This window comes from Zingiber officinale, chromosome 8B (genome assembly GCF_018446385.1).
Source record: "Zingiber officinale cultivar Zhangliang chromosome 8B, Zo_v1.1, whole genome shotgun sequence".
NCBI lineage: Eukaryota > Viridiplantae > Streptophyta > Magnoliopsida > Zingiberales > Zingiberaceae > Zingiber > Zingiber officinale.
The window spans coordinates 15,897,790-15,922,553 of record NC_056001.1 but is presented as its reverse complement, the minus strand read 5'-3'; the positions used below and the strand labels follow the sequence as shown (position 1 = coordinate 15,922,553).

The window sequence follows — 24,764 nt, the reverse complement described above, 5'->3', positions numbered from 1 at the left end:
CCATTTGAGGTCGTTCCTTTTATACTGACTTTATGAAGGAACAAAGACCTCAGTTATTATGGAAGTGTGTGCTCTTAATCCTAATATAATAACAAGCACATATATTTGATATTTATTTCTTTAATTTATCAATGGGTGAGATTTAGTTCGATGAATCAATAAGCCCGATAAGTTGAAACGATATCACTTATAGTGTGTGTTGTTGATTATAAGGAAGTGTCCTAGTAATCTAGGTTGAGAATGTCCCCAAGAGAAGCTCATAAGGATTGTCACGTAAACTCTGCAGGACTTAGTCCGACATGATGATGAAGTTGAGTGGTACTACTGAGCTAGATATTAATTAAGTGAGTTGTCAAGAACTTACTTAATTAGTGGACATTGTTATCTTAAACACAGGAGACTAACACACCATAATAGAAGGAGCCCAAAATGTAATTGGGATCGGTGCGATAGTTCAATAATAATTCTCAGTGGAATGAATTATTATCGATAAAATTAAGTTGTGTTCAGGGCGGATGCTTAATTTTATCGGAGACCAAAACCAATTCCTCCTCTCTCCCTATCGTAGCCTCTTAATTATGTAGTACTATACCCACTTATATCCACCTTCTTACCCATCCTATAGGGGTCGCCAAGCTAGCTTGGAGACCAAGCTAGGGTGCCGGTTCACGGGTGACTACGCTGTACCCTAGCTTGAACTCAAGCTTGGTCGGCCCTATTAAAATAAAAAGGAATTTTATTTTAAAATTTTTCTTATGTGATAACATGATTTAAAGAGAGTTTAAAATTTAAATCTTTCCTTTTATAAGATTCTACAAAAGATTAAGAGAAGAGTTAAATCTCTTTCCTTATTCGTAGATTAAAAGGTTGATTTTAATTTTGGTAAAACTTTCCTTTTAATCATGTTCATGATTTAAAAGAGAGTTTAAAAATTAAATATCTCTTTTATAAAGCTTCTACAAAGATTAAGAAAAGATTAGATATCTTTCCTTATTCGATTGAAGAGATTTTAATTTTAAAGATAACTTTCTTTTAATCCATGTTTAAAAGAAATATTTTAATTTATAAAATTTCCTTTTATCACCATCAAAGGAAAAATTATTAGAAATTTTTATAAAATTTCGAAACAAATTAGGAAAGTTTTAATTTTGATTGAATTAAATTTCCTTTGCTTAGTTTAAAGTGGTCGGCCACAATTGTTGATGAGAAAAATTATTTTTAATTAAATAAATTTTCCTTATCAACGGCAAAAGATTTAAGGAAATTTTATTTAAATTTCCTTATTTGGCCAAGGATTATAAAAGAGAGGGGAGGTGCCTTCAAACAACTCTATTATTTTTCCTCTCTTTTTCTTCCTCGTGGCCATCCTCTCCTCTTTTCTTCTCTTTGACGGCCGAACCTCATCCTTCTGGAGACTCATATGGTGGCTTGATCAAGTTTAGAGAAGAAGAAGAAGGAGAGAAAGAAAGCTTGCTTTCTAGCATCCCTCGAGTACGGTGGTGGTGGATCCGAACCTCTTCATCCTGTAAGTTTTCATGGCGAAACTCGCAAGGAAGAAGAAGGTGTTGGTGGTTCTCATCTCGGAAGATCGTCCCACACAACGTCCGAGGTTGAAGAGGAATACGATAAGATCAAGAGGTCTTTCTAAAAGGTATAACTAGTATTTTTCTTTCCACATCATACTAGTTATTTTCGAAATAATACCAAATACAAGAGGCATACGATTTTAGTGTTTCAATTTGTTTTCGATATAGTGTTCTTTTGTTTTCTTTTCCTGTGATTCGATTGTTCTTTTCGGTTAACCTAAAGTTATTTTAGGAAATTAAATATTAGTTTTCTATAAAAGGTTTTGTCTAGTCGGTGGTGGTTGCTCCCATATCTAAGAAGGTCGCGTGCCTCGCCATGTCATGGGAACCAATTATGGAAATTAATATTTAATGGAATTAATAACTTAAGGTGACTTGGGTCGAACGTGTTAAGTTCCGCAGAAGATCCAAGTAAAACCTAAAAAACAAATAGATTAAGTTTTGGATCAAACGTGTTAAGTTCCGCAGCGATCCAAAATTTAATTTAAAGAACACGGTAGCTAGGAAAAGGTTCACACCTTTGTATTTTTGTACAAAGGAACCTCTAGGTTTTCCGAATAGCAACCAACAATCGTATCGAGCTAGGGTTTCGCCTCTGTGTATTTGGTATTAGTTTACATATGTCATACATAATTTAGGCAGTTAATAGTAGGATGTAACTTTGTGGACGCAGGATCCAACCATTATGGCTTTTAATTATTATGTGTGGATCGGACCCGACACGAAGGGCATTTATATGTGCAGACGATTGTATTAAAATACAAACAGAGTCGATTTAGTTTTATTAGATTTTATTTTGATCTAGATACGTATACATTCCTTTTATGGAATATAGGATCAAATGTAAAATTCTATTTACGTCATGGATTGAATCTGCAAAGCGTGGAACCTTCCAAGGACCAGAGGCGCAGAACTAGAGCAGATGGATCGACTAGGGTCTGCAAAATACGACAATATAATGACGATGACAACACACTGAGGATAACTAGAGATAAAAGCCATAATAGTTAAATTTAGATTTTCTATTTATTGCTTTTATATTGGTTGTGTGTGTATGTTAGTATACAGAGGCTAGCATAGTTAAAATTCCTCGCTTATAAATAACTAAGTGGGAGAGGGATTTTAAATAAATCCACGGTCTCCATTATCGGTTTGTAAGTGATGCACAAGCTTGCACGTTGGCTCGAGTGCCTTCCTCCATAACTGATGAGCTGTTTGTGGATCACTGTAACATACTTCCATTTTGGATGACTATAGGAAGTTAATTAAGAGCGTGTGATCTTCCCCAACGGAAGGCATAATCTTATTAATGGACTTAGTGTCAAGTAATGGTATACACTTAGACACATCTAATAAGATCCTCCCATCGGAGTCACTTATTTGTGTGACCAAACGAAACCAACTATTAATTTTTAGTCAAGTCGACAAGATAATAAAATTAAAGGGTTAAAACCCCTCTTACAAACGATTGATTTTAGATATCGTCCCACACTAACGCGGCATACTAAATTAACGTGTTTTAGATAATTTTATTCATTATAAAGATACGTCGACAAGATAGTTAATGGGTAAAACCTCCTTTACAAATGTCGAATTTAGATACGTCCACACTAACGCCGTAAAAATTCACTTGTTTGAGGTGTCGGTGAATTTAAATAATATTGTTTGAGGAATCAATATTTTTTAAATTAAAAGTTTTGACCAAATATTTGATCAAAGATGATCAACTATTAATTTTATTCGTCATAAAGTAAAGTTGACGAGATAATAAAATTAATGAATAAAATCTCCTCTTCGATTTTGATACGTCCACACCATCGCGGCATACAAAATTCACGGGATTTTAAGGAGTCGATCTTGACCAAGTATTTTGTGATTCTTAGGATTTAAAATGTTTATCAATCCCCTAAGAGTCATACTATAAGAAAGACTTAGTAATCCCAGTGTAATGATTGGAAATAGGACTTGGACATTAAGGTAAACTGCCTTCTTAGAACTAAGAACAATATAGTGTATTTAATTCATTAGTTGAAACATGTTTAGTGGTGTTATCTACTAACCCGGAGTGTAGATACGTATGTCATTAATCGTCCGCATTCATCATAGGTTCCGTGAAACCCGACAACTAAATGAAAATTAAAACACCGCCCACATGGGCACTACTGTAAGGTGGTACAGTGGGAGATGTTTATCTTTCGATAAGAATAAAACATGGATTTTGAGTAATTGTCTTTACGCACCAAGTTTAGAAAAACTAATTTTCGTTTCTAAACTATTCAAAGAACTGATATTCGCCTTTTAATAACAAAGTCATATTAAGAAAAGAGGAAGTTATCTGCACGTTGGTCAGCAATTTATAAATCCAATAACTCTCACGATGCAACAAATGGAAATTAAGAACACGCCTTCTAACTTTAAGAGAAAGTAACCTTCAAAAATAAACCAATTATATCTTTGGCTTCTAAGGCTAGGTTATATTAACTCGAGTAGGATTCATTGGTAGTGATGAACTGGTTCATTAGTAGTGAAATCTTTCCAACCTACGAGTCTTACTCAAAGGAAAATAACCAAGAAGTTTTTAAGTCTAAGGGTATGGAGTCAAAGATATATCGGAATTGGTTCATTCGATTTGTGTGATCTATGACCATCCAGGCAAAAGGTTGTTTCAAATATTTCATCTATTTTATAGACAACTATTCGAGATACGGATATATTTGATGTGCCAGAAGTCTAAGTGCTTTGATTAGTTCAAAGAGTAATAGGTGTGGAGAAACGACAAAGTAAAATATCAAGACACTACTGGTAAGATCGTAGTAGCAAGTACCTCTTGGGAGAATTTAGGAATCATATATCAGAAGTAGGATTCAATCCAAACTAACGCACCGTACACTCCAACAGAACGGTGTAGAAAAGGAAGGTATAGGACTCTTATGGAAATAAGTAGATTGATGAGTTATTAAGAATATTATCAAAATCATTTTAAGGATATACTCGAAACGGAGGAATATAAGACCTTCTAAAGTCGAACTCTCACTCATATAGAATCAATAAAGCGTAAGCTATTTCAAGCATATTCGATCTCATCCGCAACATACGCAGAGAGATAATGATAAGTCGACAGAATTCACTTGTTGGTTATCCTAGTAAACGAAAGTAGATTTATAGTCTTAAAAATCAGAAGGTCATTAGCATCAATGACCGATTTTTAGAAAAGAACGTAATAAACCAATGCCCATAAGAAAATTTGTTTTAAGGAAATAATAAAAGGTATGCCTAATCTAGTACCAACTGTATAAGATGAGATACCACAAGAAAACCGCAACACGTATCACAAATGATACACAATTGCAGAAAGTGCCTTGTCATAGTGGGAGGTTGTAGGCAACCTAAAAAGATTCAAGTTTTGGGAGAGTTTTTGACTCGATCCCTGGAGGACATGAACCCGATCTCCTGGACATATGATTAAACACTCCAAGATAAAGATGCAACATCTTCGCAAAGAGTAATGAATAATGTAATTAGAATATATGTATTCTAATAAAATCTGGCTTGTAGAACCACCAAACGGTGTAAAAGCCTTTGGGTGTAAAAGGTCTATAATAGGAAAAAAGGGATAGAAAGGAAGGTAGTAACTTTCAAAGCAGGCTGATGAAAAAGGAAACTTTTCACCGGTAGCCATGCTTAAGTCTATCCGGATTCTTTTATCTATTCGCAAGTGGATGTCAAGACAAGATTCCTTAATGGAAGTCTCGAAAAGCATCCATATAAAGCAACCGAAGGGTTCATTGCAAAGGGCTAAGAGCATCTTGTGTGAAGCTCAATCAGTCATGGTGCAAAGCTACATCTTGGAACATCCGGCTTATCAAAGTAATCCGGACTCATGGATTTATTGAGTAAACGGATAAGTCTTGTATACAAAAGCATGGAAACGCGTGGTATTTCTCAGACTATATGTAGATAACATTTTCGGAGTTGGAAACAATATCAAAATGTGAAAGTAAGGGTATGGTTGTCCAAATAATTCGATATAAAGGACTTGGGAGAATGTATATATTTTGAGATCAAAGTGACAAGGGATCGAAAGAAAATATATTTTACTTATCCCAAGCTCGATACATCGGAAAATCCGCTCGCTTTAAGCACGAAACTCCCGAAAGGTTTCTTACCTTTAAGCATGGAGTGTCTTTATCTAAAGAGATGTCTCCACGACATCAAAGGAGATCGAGGACACGAGGCGCTCTTTACGCCTAGCTAGACAACCTAACGACGCCATGCACGAGATCGAACTGCTTTGCCAAGGCATAGTTAGCAGATATCAAAGTAACCTAGACAAGGACATTGGACTGCAGAAAGCATATATTAAAGTACCTTAGGGGCTAGAGATTATACGCTAGCTTACAAGGCAGTTAATTTGTCCTGGGTTACACGGATTTTGACTTCCAATCAGGACAATAATAAGTCGACCTCGGATTTTTGTTTACTTTAGAGGAAAAGTCATAACTATGGAAAAGTGATAAACATAGTGTTTTTCCTGACTCCACCATGAGTATACGGCAGCCTCCAAGGTAGCCATAAAAGTCGAATGACTTAATTACCTCAAGATAGACTTAGATATGATTTCTAGTGGTCCATAGATTATTACAATTTATTGTAATAATAATAGTGCAGAATAAACTCGAAAAACCATGAGTCTATAAGATGATAACCTATGAGATCTTATCACTAAGGTCCTTAAGGCAAGAGCTTTTGATAGGCATGTTGAAGAGATGGAGATCAGATGTATGGCAATAGATATGGCAGCATAGTCTTTTAGTATAAGTGGGAGATCGTTAGAGTGTATACTAAAAGCCTAGCTTTGTATAAATATTTATCTAGAATAAGAATCACATCGTCAAACGCTCACATTTATGATAAATGTAGTCGTCAATTAATTTATATCAGATAATACGGTGCGGTGTCACACGTAAGATCATGTTATCGGTTCCTTATAAATTATAAACAAGCTCACACCAAGATAGAAAGGAGCAAACCATCGAAGGTCAGAGTGTAATTAGGTATTAGTTTATCTTAACTATATAATTACACTAAGACACTTAGAGTGTATTGAGTAGACCATTTGAGGTCGCTCCTTTTATACTGACTTTATAAGGAAACAAAGACCTCGGTTATTATGGAAGTGCGTTTAATCCTAATATAATAACAAGCACATATATTCGATATTTATTTCTTTAATTTATCAACGGGTGAGATTTAGTTCATGAATCAATAAGCCCGATAAGTGGAAACGATATCACTTATAGTGTGGTCATTGATTATGTAAGGAAACCGTCCTAGTAATCTAGGTCGAGAATGTCCCCAAGAGAAGCTCATAAGGATTGTCATGCTCTGCAGTGGACTTAGTCCGATACGACGATAAGTACTCTCTGAGCTAGATATTAATTAAGTGAGTCATCAATAACTTACTTAATTAGTGGACATTGTTATCTTAAACACGTGGAGACTAACACACTCATAATAAGGAGCCCAAAATGTAATTTGGGATCGCAGTAGTTCAATAATAATTTCATGGAATGAATATTATTGATAAAATTAAGTCAGTGTCTGGGCGAACACGGACGCTTAATTTTATCGGAGACCAAAACCAATTCCTCCTCTCCCTATCGTAGCCTCTTAATTATGTAAGTACTATACCCACTTATATCCACCTTCTTACCCATCCCATAGGGTCAAGCTAGCTCGAGACCAAGCTAGGCCGTGTTTTGTTCACGGGTGATTTACTAGCTCAACTCAAGCTTTAGTGGTCTATTAAAATAAAAAGGAATTTTATTTTTAAAATTTTTCATGTGGATAACATGATTTAAAAGAGAGTTTAAAATTTAAATCTTTCCTTTTATAAGATTCTACAAAAGATTAAGAGAAGAGTTAAATCTCTTTCCTTATTTGTAGATTAAAAGGTTGATTTTAATTTTGGTAAAAACTTTCCTTTTAATCATGTTCATGATTAAAAGAGAGTTTAAAAATTAAATATCTCTTTTATAAAGCTTCTACAAAGATTAAGAAAAGATTAGATATCTTTCCTTATTGTAGATTGGAAGAGATTTTAATTTTTAAAGATAACTTTCTTTTAATCCACATGTTTAAAAGAAATATTTTAATTTATAAAATTTCCTTTTATCACCATCACGAAGGGAAAATTATTAGAGAAATTTTTATAAAATTTCGAAACAAATTAGAAAGTTTTAATTCTTGATTGAATTAAATTTCCTTTGCTTGGTTTAAAGTGGTAAATACATTGTTGATGAGAAAAATTATTTTTAATTAAATAAATTTTCCTTATCAATAAAAGATTTAAGGAAATTTTATTTAAATTTCCTTATTTGCAGACCAAGGATTATAAAGAGAGGTGGAGGTGCCTTCATGGTAACAACTCTATTATTTTTCCTCTCTTTTCTTCCTTGGCCGGCCATCCTCTCCTCCTTTCTTCTCTTTGACGGCCGAACCTCATCCTTCTTGGAGACTCATATGGTGGCGGATCAAGTTTAGAGAAGAAGAAGAAGGAGAGAAAGAAAGCTTTGTTTCTAGCATCCCTGGAGCATGGTGGTGGCGAAACCTCTTCATCCTGAAGAAGTTTTGATGGCCGAAACTTGCAAGGAAGAAGAAGGTGCTTGGTGGTTCTCATCTCGGAAGATCGTTGCCCACACAACGTCCGAGGTTAGAAGAGGAATACGATAGAAGATCAAGAGGTCTTTCTAAAAGGTATAACTAGTATTTTTTCTTTCCACATCATACTAGTTATTTTTGGAAATAATACCAAATACAAGAGGCATACGATTTTAGTGTTTCGAATTTGTTTTCGATATAGTGTTCTTTTGTTTTTCTTTTCCTTGTGATTTGATTGTTCTTTTCGGTTAACCTAAAGTTATTTTAGGAAATTAAATATTAGTTTTCTATAAAAGGTTTTGTCTAGTCGGTGGTGGTTGCTCCCATATCCAAGAAAGTCATGTGTCTCGCCACGTCAGTACTGGGAACCAATTATGGAAATTAATATTTAATGGAATTAATAACTTAAGGTGACTTGGGTCGAACGTGTTAAGTTCCGCAGGAGATCCAAGTCAAAACCTAAAAGAACAAATAGATTAAGTTTTGGATCAAACGTGTTAAGTTCCGCAGGCGATCCAAAATTTAATTTAAAAGAACACATAGTAGCTAGGAAAAGGTTCAGACCTTTGTACAAAATTTTTGTACAGTGGAACCTCTAGGTTTTCCGAGTAGCAACCAACAGATCAGTGGCCTCGAAAGACCAGACCCACGCTTCTGACAGACGATCTAATAGGAAACAGCCGGAAGACTTCCCCCGAGCTTTTTATCGAGACCCCGGCTGGGATCACAGCAACAAGAAGGAACAGTACCAGGCCTCCACAGCCGAAAGCTCCCCGCCGAGAGATTCGAAAAAGGGGAAGGCCATAGTCCTCCGAGAGGAGCCCAAGGAGGTACCCGAGAAACTGCAGATACCCTTCTCTCCCAGGATGCTCGAGGAAAAACTACCAAAGGGAAATAATCCTCCAGCTATTGGGGAGTATGAAGGCAGTAAAGACTCAAAGAATCATCTCTGCAAGTTTTAAAACGCTGCAATGCTCCATCAATATAGCGATGTCATTAAGTGCCGAGTGTTCTTAAACACCCTATCAGGCTCGGCACAAAGGTAGTTCGACAGACTGCCTGTCGGATTTATCATTTGTTTTCGAGATTTCAAGAACGTCTTTCTGCACCACTTCGCCAGCAACAGGAGATATCAAAAAACCGACCATTGCCTATTTTCTATCAAACAGGGTCCATTGAACCCCTAAGGGCATACATAAAACGCTTCAACCAGGTAGCTCTAGATATCACATCCGCTACCTCTAATATCCTGATAAGCGCCTTCTCCCAAGGCCTGGTGGAGGGGGATTTCTTCCTAGCCCTCATTCGAGTGTCCGTGAAGAATTTCGATGAGATACTTAGGAAGGTCGTAAGCTACATCAATGTAAAGGAAGCACAGGCTGCTCAGAGGAAAGAAGCCAAAGTCCCTGCTCTTATCAACAAGGCGGGAGAAGACCGCCCGAACCTCCCGCTCGACCCTTGACCCGTACTAGGGATGCCCGACCTGGTTTATCGCCCCTCCAGGAAACCAGAGCGGCGCAACGAGTCGAGGTTGTCCAAGCTCCTAAACCCAGCCAGTGGGGGCCCCGTTACTACACCTATCATAGGTCTCACACCCATTACATAGGAGATTGCGTCTAATTCATCCGAGATTCTCAGCGGGCGGCCGAGCTTGGCCTGCCTCCACCCGAGATCGTGCCTAAACTCCAAAGGCTGATGGATAATCCGCCTACTATAGCAGGACAATCAAGTATACCCCTGCCCGAGAAGGGAGGTTAGGGAAGCCAATAGATAGGACGGGGCAAAGAGCCGATGGAATCCCCTGAGGAAGAGAATCGGGGAAATATCGCCATTCAGGAGATCGGTATGATCTCCGGAGGACCTACAGATGGAGATTCCGCTGAACCAGAAAGTCTCATGAACGCCACTAAGAGATACACGCAGTAGATTGCAGCCAGGAACAAGCTGTCAGGCCCTATTCGTTTTAGGCCGCAAGACATGGAGGGAGTAGAGCTCCCTCACGACGATGCACTTATCATCAAACCCGTCATTGCCAACAGTCGCATGGCCAAAGTTTTCGTTGACATCGGAAGCTCTGTCAACGTGTTGTTCAAAATTACGCTTGATGGGATGCAAATCGACACCAGTGAACTTCAACCTGTAGCCACCTCTTTGTACGAGTTTACACGTAATGAGGTACGACCAATGGGTCAGATTAAGCTAGTCATATCTTTGGTTAAAGAACCATTGGTGGGGACTCGGAGGAGCACCTTTATCGCGGTGGATTCCTCGTTCTCTTACAATGTCATCTTGGGAAGACCTACCCTACATGAATTTCGAGCAGCAGTCTCCACCTTTCATCAGAGATAAAATTCCCGGTGGGAGACTAGGTCAAGGAGGTTAGAGGTGAACAGCTGGTTTCGCGCAGGTGTAATGTAGACATGGTAAAGGTCGAGGCCTGTAAGGCTCAGAAAACCCAAGACGGGGGAGTCCACGCTATTCAAGAGGAGTCTATGCCTATGGCGGAGGAACTCATTTCCTAGGAGGAGATTCAACTTCATCCTGATCGGTCTGAAAGCATCACTCGCATATCAAGTGACCTGTCGCCAGAAATCAAGTCAGAGCTGGTCAAGTGTCTGGTGCCGAGTCCCCTAATGAGCTACCGGGAATCAGGCCCAAGGTAGCTGAGCACAAGCTTCATCTCCTACACGATTCCCAACCGATCAAGCAGAAAAAGCGAAATTTCTCGACCGAACAAAATAAGATCATCCGAGCTAAAGTGGACCAGCACTTAAAAACAGGGCACGTTAAAGAGGTACAATTCCCGCCCTGCCTTTCTAACGTGATTCTAATGTCCAAGCCCAACAACAAGTAAAGGGTCTGCACCAACTTTCGGGACCTCAACTGGGCTAGCCCCAAAGATTGTTACCCTCTACCGATGATCGATCAGATGGTGGATTCGACCTCGAGCTGCGAAAGGATTTGTATGCTCGATGCTTACCAAGAATACCACCAAATCCCTCTCGCCCGGGAAGACCAGGAGAAGGTTAGCTTCATCACGGCAGATGGTACTTTCTGTTATATAGTTACGTCATTTGAGTTACGAAATGGACGACATCCTTATCAAGTCCACCATGGCGATTAACCTGATTTCCGATATGGAGGAAACCTGCTGCACGCTGCGGCAGTATGGGCTAAAACTAAATCCCATGAAATGTCTGTTTAGAGCTCGAGGAGGGAAGTTCCTATAGAATCGAAAAGAATTTAGATATCTCCACAATAGTATGATATTGCCCACTTTGGGTCTAAGCCCTCATGGTTTTGCTCTTGGACTCTCCCCAAAAGACCTCATGCCAATAGAGATATCTTTTTCTTATAAACTCATGATCTTTTCTATGAGTTTTCAATGTGGGACTATGTTTGCAACCTTGTAACCCAACAATCCCCCCCCTCAAACAAAGGACCACAGGCTTCCCATATCCAATCCTCAACCCACCAAGTCTTCCTGCCCCTCGGTCCACCCGACCTACTAGGACTTCCTACCTAGTGTCTAGTCCTCTTGATCCGAACATAAGAGCCCCCACATGGCTCAATAGACCATAGCTCTTGTGCACAGTCGGCGGTTAAACCTTCTAGCAGTCCGGGCTCTGATATCAATTATAGGATCGAAAAGAATTTAAATATCTCCACAATGACATGATATTGTCCACTTTGGTCCTAAGCCCTCATGATTTTGCTCTTAGGCTCTCTCCAAAAGGCCTCATGCCAATGGAGATATCTTTTTCTTATAAACCCATGATCTTTTCCATGTGTTTTCAATGTGGAACTATGTTTACACCTTGCAACCCCAACAGTTCGTAGGATATCTCATCACCGAGCGGGGAATCAAAGCCAACTCGGAGAAGGTCCAAGCGCTCCGAGACATGCAAGCTCCTCGAAATCTAAAGGAAGCCCAGAAGCTGGTGGACAGAATCACGACACTCTCCAGGTTTATATCCCGATCTGCAAATCGAGTGCTCCCCTTCTTTAAAGTGCTTCAGAAAGCTGCAAGGTTCTAGTGGGACGAAGAGTGTAACAAAACTTTTGAGGAACTGAAACACTTGGAGACCCTGCCCTTATTATTCAAGCCTACCGTGGGGGAGCCGCTCCGGGTGTATTTGTCAGCTACTCCTGAGGCCGTGGAGGCAGTTTTGATGAAAGAGCAGAACAATGCACAATGGCCAGTATACTTCTTCAGTCATCTATTAAAAGAGTCCGAGTCCCGGTACACAGCCCTCGAGAAGTTGATCTTCAGGTTGGTCCTCATGACTCGCCACCTATGACCCTATTTTCTGGCACATCCAATTACTGTACTGACCAATAACACCATGGGGAAAGTTCTTACCAATACGGAGATAGCTGGTCGTCTCATCAAATAGGCAACAGAGCTAGGAAAGTACGATATACAGTACCAACCCCGGGCAACAATCAAAGTACAAGCCTGGCCAACTTTCTGACGGAGATCCATCGACATAATTCCGAGGAAACATGGAAGATATATGTAGATGGGTCGTCCACTCAGTAAAGAAGCGGAGTGAAAATACTCCTTATATCCTCTCAAAAAGATATCCTGCAACTAGCCGTTCGACTGAATTTCCGCGCTACAAACAACAAGGCAGAATATGAAGCGCTAGCAAACAACTCAGTACGTAGGAGCCACACGGGTAATCATTCGCTTAGATTCCCAATTGGTGGCTCAGCAAGTGGCCCTCCTTCTCTAAGTTATCGAACCACACCCACTGCTCCATAAGCCAGGGACCAGACAAAGCGATTTCCTACTTGGGAACCAAACTCTGAAGAGCGTAGGTACTCTTCTCGACCTGTCCGAATGCGATCGCTCGCGATAAATAAGTTGGATAGGGCAGAGCGGGCTTAAGCTAGCTCCATCTGTAAAGAACCCAACTCGGTGGTCTGGGATTCCAAATCTTTTTGGTAGTCCATAAGGAGCATGTCTTTAGAATTGAGTTTGTTAGCCCATTGGCTCCTTTCCTACTTATGCATAAGCTCATAGTTGTCCAGGGCGACAGTTTGCCGAGCCAGCTCTGACAACGTCTTCTCCTTGAGGGCAAGCTCCTTCCAATATTTGGCATCGACCGTTTAGTGGAGGACTTCAAGTTTCTTCTTGTCATCCTGTAGAAGATTGGCCATCCGTAGAGTCTCACTGAGGGTTTGTTCCTGGTCTACATTCAGCTTTTTCAAAAACTCCACCTCTGCCTTCAGTTGGCGTATTGCTGGAATAAAGTTAGAGGGATGAGATTCCAGGTCAGCAACACGATCTTTCAAAATTTTGTTCTGCCGATATGTGTCCATGGCAGCTGGCTCAAACGTAACTCTACAATGAAGAACTAACCAAAGAGGAGGTCAGTCAAGATCGGATGAGAAGAGCAACAAAAGAAGTTGAGGGCTTACTGCAGCAACATCTTCAGAGAATACATCTGTTTGAGCGGGAAGTGTACTGGCATCTATCTGCTCCATAGACTCCATCCAAGTATCTACTAGCAACCCTCGCAACACAACTGACTCAGCATGGAGAGGGGGGTCATGATGCAGCCCCCGCTATGAATGCACGGTGGCATGAAAGCGGAACAGTCTAGACCTGGAGGATCCCGGAGCAGTCCCGCCGAGAACAGGTCGAGTAGAAGTGGAAGGTCGGGGAGATGAGGTCCCAGCCGGGGCAGCTGGCGGAGATCGCCTCTATGAAGCGTCTTCTTCCTTCTCAATCGGGGCTTTCGAGGACCTGGCCGGGGCAGCTGGCGGAGATCGCCTCTCTGGAGCGTTTTCTTCCCTCTCGACTAGGGCTTTCCCTCGGTCAGGCTCCGTTTGAATCCCTGAGGGGATAGTAGAGCCGCCTAAGAGTCCTGGCTCTGGAACGAGGGCCGAGGTAGGCCTGGGTATCTGGCCCGCCGAGGATGTCCCAATCGCAGAGGATGTTCCAACGGATCTAGATCTTTTCGATGCGTAAGTAACTGCTCATCAGAATCTGACGCCTCTTCTAGATGTGTGGAGCAACGTGTGGGAGAAGCAAGCGGAGCTCTCCGTGTTGGATTAGAAGAGGAACCAACTGGCTGCGTTGCTTGAGGGGCGGAAGGACGGGAGGTCGAAGTAGCTGCGGCCGTCAGGGAAGCAATTGGAGCGAGGGGCGAGCGATTTCGCTCACTCAGGATTATTCGTCCCTAGCGATTTATTTCCAAGACACTCAGCGAAAGAGGCCTAGTCAAAGATGCCCGAGCGAGAGTGTCCACTACAGTAAAATAAAGGTCAGATTGAGAAGGCAGGCTAGCGCAGTAGTATCACTTACCCAAAGAGTGTGGCAGCTATGAAGGAACGAAGCTTAACCCAAATAAATACAAAACGTCCTCTGACAGTAGTAGGTGCAGGTCAAAGCGCCAGTCCACTAGTTGTGTCCACCCCTCTATGAATGCTGGGTCTGAGTGAAAGTCTCCCAGAAATGGCATAGAGCGAAGGGCTGACTGGCGCCCCGTAGGCCACGCTACTACCGAAGGGAATCTAAGGAAGAAATACTTCTCTTTCCATTCAAGCTATGGAGGAGGCATGAGAGCAAAAAGGGTTGTCTTAGTATGAGCCTAGAAACGAAAGAGACTCTCACTATAACATCGAGGAGTGAAAAAGTAGTAAAACAAACGAGTTAGGCGGATGTTACATAATCGACAGATAAGGATGACCCCGCATAGAATCCGGAAAGAATTAGGGACAAATTGACAAAGGGAGAGGCGGAAGTAGCGCCTCACATCAAAGAAAAATGGGTGAATGGGAAAATGAAGACCTGTTATAATTCGTTCCTTGAAGAAAGTCACATAACCCTGAGGAGGCTAGTGGAGACAATGGATCTCGGAAGGTATGATAATGTGCATACTGGTGGGCACCTCGTACGTGAAGCGAAGATCATCTAGATCCACATCGCTAAAGGTCAAAACCCCAGGAGCAAGCCCTGAATCCGAAGGATCCATGAAGAGATTAAGGAAGGAAAGAAGGCAGGAAGACGGGATCACAGAAGAAAGAAGAGAAGGAAGACCAAGGTAGAGGTCGATGATGGTTTGTATAGCCAAGGGAGGGAGCGTGAGGCACAGCGCTTTGATACAAACACCAATCAAGCGAATCGCAGAAAAAGCAGATGACGTCAGCGAGGATTGAGAAAGGTGCGTCAGCCGTTGGATCGTCATAGAATATCGCATATAGATAGTCTCGTCTGGAAAAGGTGGATGACAAGGGCACGTGGTGGAAAGGGATTGGAAGCCTTTATGACATGGGGAACAGACGAAGCTATAGCCACCCTCACCCGGGCAAGGGGGTGACTCTGGAATCACTATAGCTCTCGACCGAGCCGGCGGTTAACATTGACACAAAGGAACTCGACCGGGAAAATAGAGTAACCGACATTTATAGTAAGTCACACCCAAGGGGAGCGATCCTCCCTCGCAACGATACCTGCTCGAGTGGGTAAACCGGCCAATCATCCACCTAGTGGCTAAGCACTTAGCCTATCACTTAGACGTAAAAGAGGAAATGTCTAAGGATCCTGGATAAGCCTAATAGATATTCAAGTAACACAGCTTATTGATAGCAGGTCCACTCACACAACATGCACAATAACTACAGTTCCAAAGTGCATAAGAGGGTTTAGGACATGACATCATAGTTTAAACAAGGGAAGAAAGTTACATGACGTTCCCAGTTACTCAAAAACAAGAAAACCTCTTCGGGGAGCTCATTGAGCAGGCGAGTACAATCCAAGAAATCTTCGGGAGGAGTTGATTGTAACAGGCCCTTCTCTTGCAATTGCACCAGAGCCCGTTCACCACCATAACAGAGCATCTGATCGATGAGGTGACCTACCTTAGCCCCGAAATCCTTGGAGGCTAAAAAGGAAGTCTTGTAAGCTGCAAGTCGAGAGTCTTCCCCCACCCGATACTCCTTCAGCTCTTCCTCGACCTTGCTCAGATCAGCTCGCGCCTCAGTTAATTCCTAACGTGTAGCCGTTGCCTCGGTCTTGGCCATCGAAAGTTTCACCCGCAGAGACTCGATGGTGGCCTGAGCCACATCCATTTATTTCTGAATGGCAGCTTCCTGATCGGTGCTGGCAGACAAGTCAGCCATTCTAGTAGCAAGGTCAGTCTGTAGGGAGGCGTGGGCTATTTGAAGGTCCTATAGTTATGAGGAAAGGTTCATAGCCTCTGTGTCATTCTCCTCCAATTCGGCCAGGATTTTGACGCGCCTTAGGCCCTCAGACTTAAGCTTGGCCGCATTAGTTTTTAAAGCGGCCTCTAGTGACTTCACCTTATCGGACTCGACACGGGCCAAGTCCCGGGCAGTGCGAGTTTGGTCCTCCACCGTTTACAGGTAGGACTGTAGTCATTAGATCAAAAATCTGACTTGCAATCGCAGGAGACGCCATTTCTTAAATATGAGCCCTTAGAGACTCATTTTCCCGATGAAGACCGCCCACAAACTGAAAGAGGCTCAGCCCCATAACACAAGTTTGCAGAAAGGGTAGGATTAACAGCGCTCTAAGGATATAGAGATAGAACAACTAGAACTACCGATACCATCTGTTGTGAGAACTTGTCGAACAAGTCCAACTAAGGGCATTCAAGTATTTGGGTGGTCGTGTTCTTTCATGAGTCGACCAGGGCGTCATGTAGCTGTACCTGGCCACAATTGGGGAGGCACTGGAAGAAAGGGCCAGGCCAGCACCTGAAGAGACAGTAATTGAAAAGAAGGGAAGGCATACTGCCCCTTGGAGCGGTCCTTAGAGCGAGAAGGAGCAGAAGCCTTTGAGGACGGTTGAGCCGAAGATGTGGGAGGTAGAGATGGTGTAGAATTCGTGGACTGGTCCCCGGTCGAGAAGGTGTCTGTTCCTTGACCCAGGAAGGAGGTGGAGAGGAGGCCACGGCCTCCGAGGAGGCTAGAGTGCTTGTCCGGAAAGGAGTTTTGGCCTGTATAGGCACCCACTTCAAAGTTGGTCTCTTGGGGGAAGATTGGACAGAAGGAGTAATGCGTTGCCTTTTGCGCTGAAGTCGCAAGGGGCGCTCAGGGGCTGGAGTAGAGGTCTTCTCACTAGCAGCAACGACAGCGGGAGGTTCCATCGAAGGGCGGGATTCATCTTCAAGGGCCTCTTGTTCTCCCGTCTGATGGGAGGAGATCCCAGCTGAGGCGCTGGCATGAGGAATCTCCTGGTCAGATATAATCTCTTTCCCGCGCTTCCGTCGGGGCATTGTGGAAGAGTCGAAGGCGAAAGTTATGAACATGATGACTTCTGCAGGCAAAAGAAGATACCTCAGTTAATGAAGATCGAAGAGAAGAGTTGTTTTGATCTTACCAAAGGGCGCAACCAAGGGCGTCCGGATAGGACCCAGCCCGAAGGTATACAGCACGCTCTCCCGTAGCAAGGAAGGAAGTTGGAGCTACACCCCAACCAATTTCCCAAAAGCAGTAAAGCAATCTAGTTCGTGTTGGTAGTCACTTAACTCAAAGGAAGGGGAAGACCTGAGCACCACTCAGTGGGCCAAGGTAACGATTCAAGTAGTTGTACATAAAAATAGCGAGACCTCCAACCTTTGTTAGAGGAAGACATGCCCTTAAAGAATGTACCCCCGGGCCAAGATTGCACCATGAAAACACCAGATTTCGATCGTTTGAGAGAGTAGAAGTGGTGGAAAAGCTGAGGGGTTAAAGGAATGTTATATAGGCGGCATAGAACTACCATCCCGCACATAGCACAAAAAGCATTGAGAGCAAATTGAGACAACAGGATAAAAAAATATTGACTCAGCGCGAAAAAGAACGGGGAAATGGGGAATCGCAGACCTCCAAGAAGCTGGTCCTTGAAGAAGGTCACAAAACCGGGAGGAGGATAACCAAGATGGTTGTTAGACCCAGGGAGGCGAAGGTTGTGGGCTTCAGAAAATTTCAATCTAGATTGCACTAGTCTCAGATGACTCCTATCAAAATTGAAACGGAAGAAAGCATAACAAGGGGCAAAGGTTTATGCGGCCATGATCGAATCAAAAAATAAAGGAGCAAGTGAAAAGGGAAAATGAGCACTTACAAAGGGAACGCACGGAGGTTAACGCAAACAGGCAAAGAAGGAGAAGTCGGAAGAAGGAGAAGCGCCGATGACCAGTCGTTTAATGCCTTTAGGATTTTTAAACTAAAACCACTAAGGGGCCTAGGGATTTGAGCCGAAAAATCGAAATGGCACTGTGTAGGATAACCATCGGATCACCATAAGGGAAGCACTATCAAGTCTCGTACAGAAAGCGTGCGTCAGGCATCGTGTCAAAAGGAGTGAGATACGTGTCAGCTTCCCATGAAACGACATTTATGATGAAAGAGATGGGGAAATCATGAGGCTGATATGGGTCATTAGCACATGCCTCGAGGACCAACAAGTCCATACAACTACGGAAAAGGAGTAGATGGCGGCGGGAAATGTTGATCAGGACTTGGCGCCTCGCCCCAGCCTCGGAATAGGAGTGGGATTCAAATTTAGCTAATACCAAATTATGCAGTGGAAGTCGCAATCACATGTTTCTCTAAAGGTTGCGAGGGTTAAGTCTGCGGACATATTTTCATGGATCAACAACGACCTCCCGGTCGGGTTCCACACTCTCATCCCAATGCGAGTTATAAGCAAGCATGCCCTCGCGACCAACGACCTCTCGGTCGACTTTCCAGCATGCTCTCGCGACCAACGACCTCTTAGTCGGCATTCCAAACTCTCGCCCTAGCGCGAGTTATAAACGAGCATACTCTCGCGACCAACAACCTCTCAGTCGGCATTCCAAACTCTCGCCCCAGCGCGAGTTATAAGTGAGCATGCTCTCGCGACCAACGACCTCTCGGTCGACGTTCCAGAATCTCGCCCTAGCGCGAGTTGTAAGCGAGCATGCTCTCATGACCAACAACCTCTTGATCGGGTTCCAGACTCTCACCCCAGGGCAAGTTATAAGCGAGCATGCTCTCGCGACCAACGACCTCTCGGTCGGTGTTCCAGACTCTCGCCCCAACGCCAGTAATAAGCGAGTATGCTTTCGTGACCAACGACCTCTCAGTCTCGTGACCAACGACCTCTCGTTCGACTTTCCAGACTCTCGCCCCAGCGTGATTTATAAGCGAGCATGCTCTCGTCACCAACGACCCCTCGGTCGGCTTTCCAAACTCTCGTCCCAACGACCTCTCGGTCGACGTTCCAGAATTTCGCCCTAGCGCGAGTTGTAAGCGAGCATGCTCTCATGACCAACAACCTCTCGATCGGGTTCCAGACTCTCGCCCCAGGGCAAGTTATAAGCGAGCATGCTCTCGCGACCAACGACCTCTCGGTCGGCGTTCCAGACTCTCGCCCCAACGCCAGTAATAAGCAAGTATGCTTTCGTGACCAACGACCTCTCAGTCTCGTGACCAACGACCTCTCGTTCGACTTTCCAGACTCTCGCCCCAACGTGATTTATAAGCGAGCATGCTCTCGTCACCAACGACCCCTCGGACGGCTTTCCAAACTCTCGTCCCAGCGTGAGTTATAAGCAAGCATGCTCTCGCGACCAACGACCTCTCGATCGACTTTTCAAACTCTCGTCTCAGCACAAGTTATAAGCGAGCATGCTCTCGCGCGACCAACGACCTGTCGGTTGAGTTCCAGACTCTCACCCCAACGCGAGTTATAAGCAAACATGCTCTCGCGGCCAACGACCTCTCGGTCGACTTTCCAGACTCTCGCTCTGGCGCGAGTTATAAGCGAGCATGCTCTCATGATCAATGACCTCTCGGTCGGGTTCCAACCTCTCGTCCCAGCGTGAGTTATAAGCAAGCATGCTCTCGCACGACCAACGACCTCTCGATCGGGTTCCAAACTCTCGCCCCAGCACAAGTTATAAGCGAGCATGCTCTCGCGGGCAACGACCTCTTGGTCGGCTTTCCAGACTCTTACCCCAGAGCGAGTTATAAGCGAGCATGCTCTCGTGATCAACGACCTCTCGATCAGGTTCCAAACTCTCGCCCCAGCGTGAGTTATAAGCGAGCATGCTCTCGCACAACCAATGACCTCTCGGTCGGGTTCCAGACTCTCACCCCAGCACAAGTTATAAGTGAGCATGCTCTCGCAGCCAACGACCTCTCGGTCAGCTTTCCAGACTCTCGCCCCATCACGAGTTATAAGCGAGTATGTACTCGCGACCAATGACCTCTCGATCGGCTTTCCAAACTCTCACCCCAGCGCGGGTTATAAGCGAGCATACTCTCGCTATCAACGACCTCTCAGTCAGGCTACAGACTCTCGCCCCAGTATAAGATATAAGCAAGCACGGCTCTTGCAACCACTCATTAACAACATTGGCGTTTGTTTTGATCCCATCTGTTCAAACATTGCGCCATCGTCACCAGGTTAATAGCAACACTAGGACAGTGATACAAATAGGATTCGACCTTTGCAAAGATAGTCAGTCACACACCAGTCCCTTGTATGCAAGTTGAGTCACAAGCGTGTCAGGGTCTAGTCAGTTCGACTTGGGCCTTCTTCAATTAAACTTGGAGGGGAAGCTTGTGATACAGTGCGTAAAGGAGGGGCCTGATAAGGCCAGGAAGTTAAAAGTCAAGAGGATGTGGCAGTCAATAGTCAAGAGGACGTGACAGTCAATAGTCAAGAGGACGTGGCAGTCAAGGGAAGACGGGAATCAGGACAGCTTCGTATCACCAGCCGCATAATTCCTGATCAGTCACAGACAGGGCAAGTCCCGGGTCTAAGCCCTGGAATAAGACAATCCCCGACTGGCTCTGCAGCAGCCAGATCATTAAGGTTGGATCCTTGGCCACCATCTCCGATAAGCCCCGGCCAACTGAACCTGAGCGGGACAGATAATGCTAAGCAACAACAGTGTCAGGGAATCATAATCTCTTGTCAGAGAATAACTGTCGTCAGTAAAGAATATTCCAGTGGTCTGTCACACACTAACCCTCTGTTTGGATGGAGAGAAAGTTCATTAACGGAAGGAGGAGGTAGGGGAAGGAAGGGGAAGGGAGGGGAAGTAAAGTATTTAACTTCTCCTTGTTTGGGAGGGAGGGAACGTTCATTAACGTAACATGTGTTACTTTGTTTGGGAGGAAAGGAAGGGAATGAAGGTTAAATAGATAAAATTACAAAAATACCCTTACTTTTTAAATTAGAAAATTTTCAAAATATTAATACTTATTTTATAAATATAAATTAGATATTTTTAATAATAAAATTAATTTTTATATTATCATTTAAATTAGTTATTTTTTTAATAAAAAATTAATCTTTTTATAGTATTCATAACAAAACAATGAATTACTGATAATCAAGTAATTAAATAATAAATAATGAAAATAATGATTTTAGAAACCTTAAATAAAAAAATTTGAAAAATAGCATTGATAATGAGAATTCCTATTTTTTAAAAATTTATTAAATTTTGATGGCAAAATTAAAAAATAATAGATATCCTCTTAAATTTTGAGGGCAAAAATGATTTCTCCCTTCAATTCAGTTAGAAGACGTGTCGGATCCCCTCCTCTGATGATCTGGCAGCAAGCGAGCTGTGAAGAAGGCGAGGAAATTGGACTCCGGCGACATAGCAAAATTAGAAATTGAAAAATTTCTTAAACTATTAAGAACAGGGATAAAATTGGAATAAAATTTTTTTTATTTTCCCTTCCCCTTCCTTACACCCTAATTCGTGGTGTAAGAAAATCTCTCGGTAACGAAGGTTAAAACTTACCCTTCCTTAACTTTCCTTCCCTTTCCTCACTCCTTCCCAAACAATGTTCAAAATTTCTCTTCCCCTTATTTCCCCTTCCTTCCCCTTCCCTCACCTCCTCCCAAACATACCGTAAAGGTGGAACCTTCCTCCGACCAATGGGAGGCCGCCAGACGTCCTCCCTCCCTCGACATTCCCCAACACCCGACATCCTCTAGCAGCGATTAGACTCAAAAGGAAGGCAGAGTCTTTTGGAGATCCTCTTCATTAGCCAGGTACGTGCACATTCACACGCATCTTCAATAGTTCTTTTTTTTCTTCATTCGTTCATACACTACTTTTTCGGGGAAAAAGGACCTGACTTGAGCATCGAAGGGCCTGCGCCGGGGACTTTTTTCCTGGTTTCTGATCTTTAACAATCCGTGTACTTATCTAAGTGTGTGCAAAGCCCAAGTGCCATCAGCTTCATTATTATAGACCTTTAGTACCACGTGGGGGTTCGCTTTTTCGACGCACATATGCAGGGTGCATCAAAGTTGTCCTTCCATCAACACCGACGCCACCTTCGCCGACCTCCGTCTGACTCAAATTCCGGACAGGATCAATACCAAACAATTGAATGCCACAATTACTCATGTTAAGTAAAACAAGACTAATAATTCTTAAAGATGCCAGTATCTCAAGGGGAGTTCAGCAAAGCTGTATGGGAATGCAAGACTTATTCCCATTTCAGGAATGACAATTTGCCCCCACATGCTTGATCTGGTTAAAGAGACTAAAATAAGAAAGCAAGCATTTGAAGCGACTACAAATGGCATCCACCTAAAATATCTCCTAACTGTAATGAATGAAGCAACAAGAACTATCTAAAATTATATAGTGGGTCCAAGAATACCTAACTACCTAAATGTAGAAACTAGTGACTTAGCAAAATCAGGCTTACCAGCAATTTCAAATTCATCTTGCATCAAGGATTTAAACTCTAAAATGATCTGAAGACCGAGAAAGACAATTGATACTTTTTAGCATGATAATTTCAGCAACTAGAAAAGGATTGAATCGGACACAATTAGCAATAATATAATGCACTGATGTGGGATAAAAAGAAACTATATTTTACCTTCATAGCTGCAGTTACGGAGCAACGCGCTGACAACTTGGCGGGTGGAATCATCATTCTCGACCAGTAAAATCTTAAGTGTCCTGACCGGGAGGATCCTCTCCCAACGTATGACTGAACCTGCTAGCGGTGGCGGCTGCTTATGGGGACTACCAGGTGGTTGTGCAGCATCCCTTATCTGGTTGGTTTTCGAATCCTCGGCCACCTCGTTGACCATCGACTCATCTTCATCCGACAGTTCTTGACCTTCTCCAGGACTAGGAGTGGTATCGGCAACTTCCTTGAGCTCATCTTGAACCTGGTGATCGCTTCTCGCAGGTTCCTTATTCATGCCCTCACTGGGGCTCAATTGATTCCCACCTCCCATCAACCGGACTTAAAGAGATTGATAATGGCGCTATGCTGAATCAATGGTATTCTCTCGTCTATCCAACGAAGAAATGGGAGCATCTTTCTGCTGAGAACCACAAATCTCTGCGAGTAGAATAACCATTTTTGCCATCAGGACTACGAAGATAAAGAATAATCCATCAATATCGAGATATATAAAACAAAGCACTTCGAATACTACATTGAACTACCTTAAAAACTAACAAATTTAAAACAAAGTAAATTAATTGGGGAAAATAAATTATTTGATATGTATAGTTAAAAGTATTAAAAAAAATCCGCTGATTCGGATCCCAAAATAACAATAGCTAGCAACTCATCATCCAGAAACACCAAAAAGAACAAAGATCCGCCAACGAAGAGATTTTGCGAACCAAAAACCAAGGAAAAAGATCATAACAAAGCCGCAATTGAGGAAAATAACTGACGGCCTTAACCAACACATAGAAAGCAACAAAGATGGCGGAATTTGCATAGCTCCGCCTTCGATCGTAGCGGAGAAACCCATAAACAAGGCGAGGAACCCATTTCCGAAGATCCGACCAAGTAGAGACTAGAAAAGAAAATTCCAGCTAGGAAGAGAGCGGCTGAGAACTGGGTTTGAGAAAACTAAACTCAGGTGGGCGAGGGACTCCTTTCTGCTCTCGCCTTGGCTGTGGGCTCGGGAAGCGTAAGCAGGGCTGGACGTGTGGACCGAGAAGCGCGGAAGGAAGGCCAATAGGAAATAGGCGATGCAGAGATCGCCCGAGCCGGAGGCGTCAGGCGTCAGGCGTCAGGCGTCAAAGAGAGACAAGAGATCAGGGGTCGGGTTTCGGTGGGGGACGTGGAGAAAATGGCGGTAAGCAACGGGCCATCCGGTCCACATCGGACCAGAGATGGTCCGACGATCTCTGGTCCGACGAGAAGAGACACGTGGACGAAATCAAAAGCCGGAAGCTTAAGCTTCCCGCGGGCATCCTCCCCGATTTCGTGTGGACCACGTGGGAGAGTATGCTGCTAGGACAGGAAACGTCACCGCATCGAGAGATTCTAGTTACTTTGCTTGTTGTGGGTGAAGTAGGATTGGACGGCGGCGGTATGGTTTGCTAGAGAGTGAGTGAAGCAGACGGGGGAGAAATAAATATCATGACGACGATTTAACGGCGTTACTTTATGTTTTTGTCCATCAAGAAAGTTAATCAGTGGCCGAAGTCTAGGTGGTAAACGAGTTGACCAGAGTCAAGTAAAATTTTGAATTGTTTAAATTTATTGAGTAAGATA

At 43.1% G+C, this 24,764-nt stretch overlaps 1 protein-coding gene across 3 annotated transcripts in view; it reads right to left on the bottom strand.

The window, feature by feature from the left end:
• Positions 1-24,420, bottom strand: part of LOC122014909 (two-component response regulator-like PRR37) — a 32,088-nt gene extending 7,668 nt beyond the window's left edge. The window contains exons 1-2 of one of the 3 annotated variants that reach the window (XM_042571419.1): positions 24,119-24,420; positions 23,115-23,588 (exon numbers count right to left, since the gene is read on the bottom strand). In XM_042571419.1, the coding sequence (XP_042427353.1) occupies positions 23,115-23,481 (367 nt within the window). In that variant the 5' untranslated portion in view covers positions 23,482-23,588; positions 24,119-24,420. The other 2 variants (XM_042571421.1, XM_042571420.1) reach the window with 2 other exon arrangements.
• Positions 24,421-24,764: the final 344 nt, after the last annotated feature.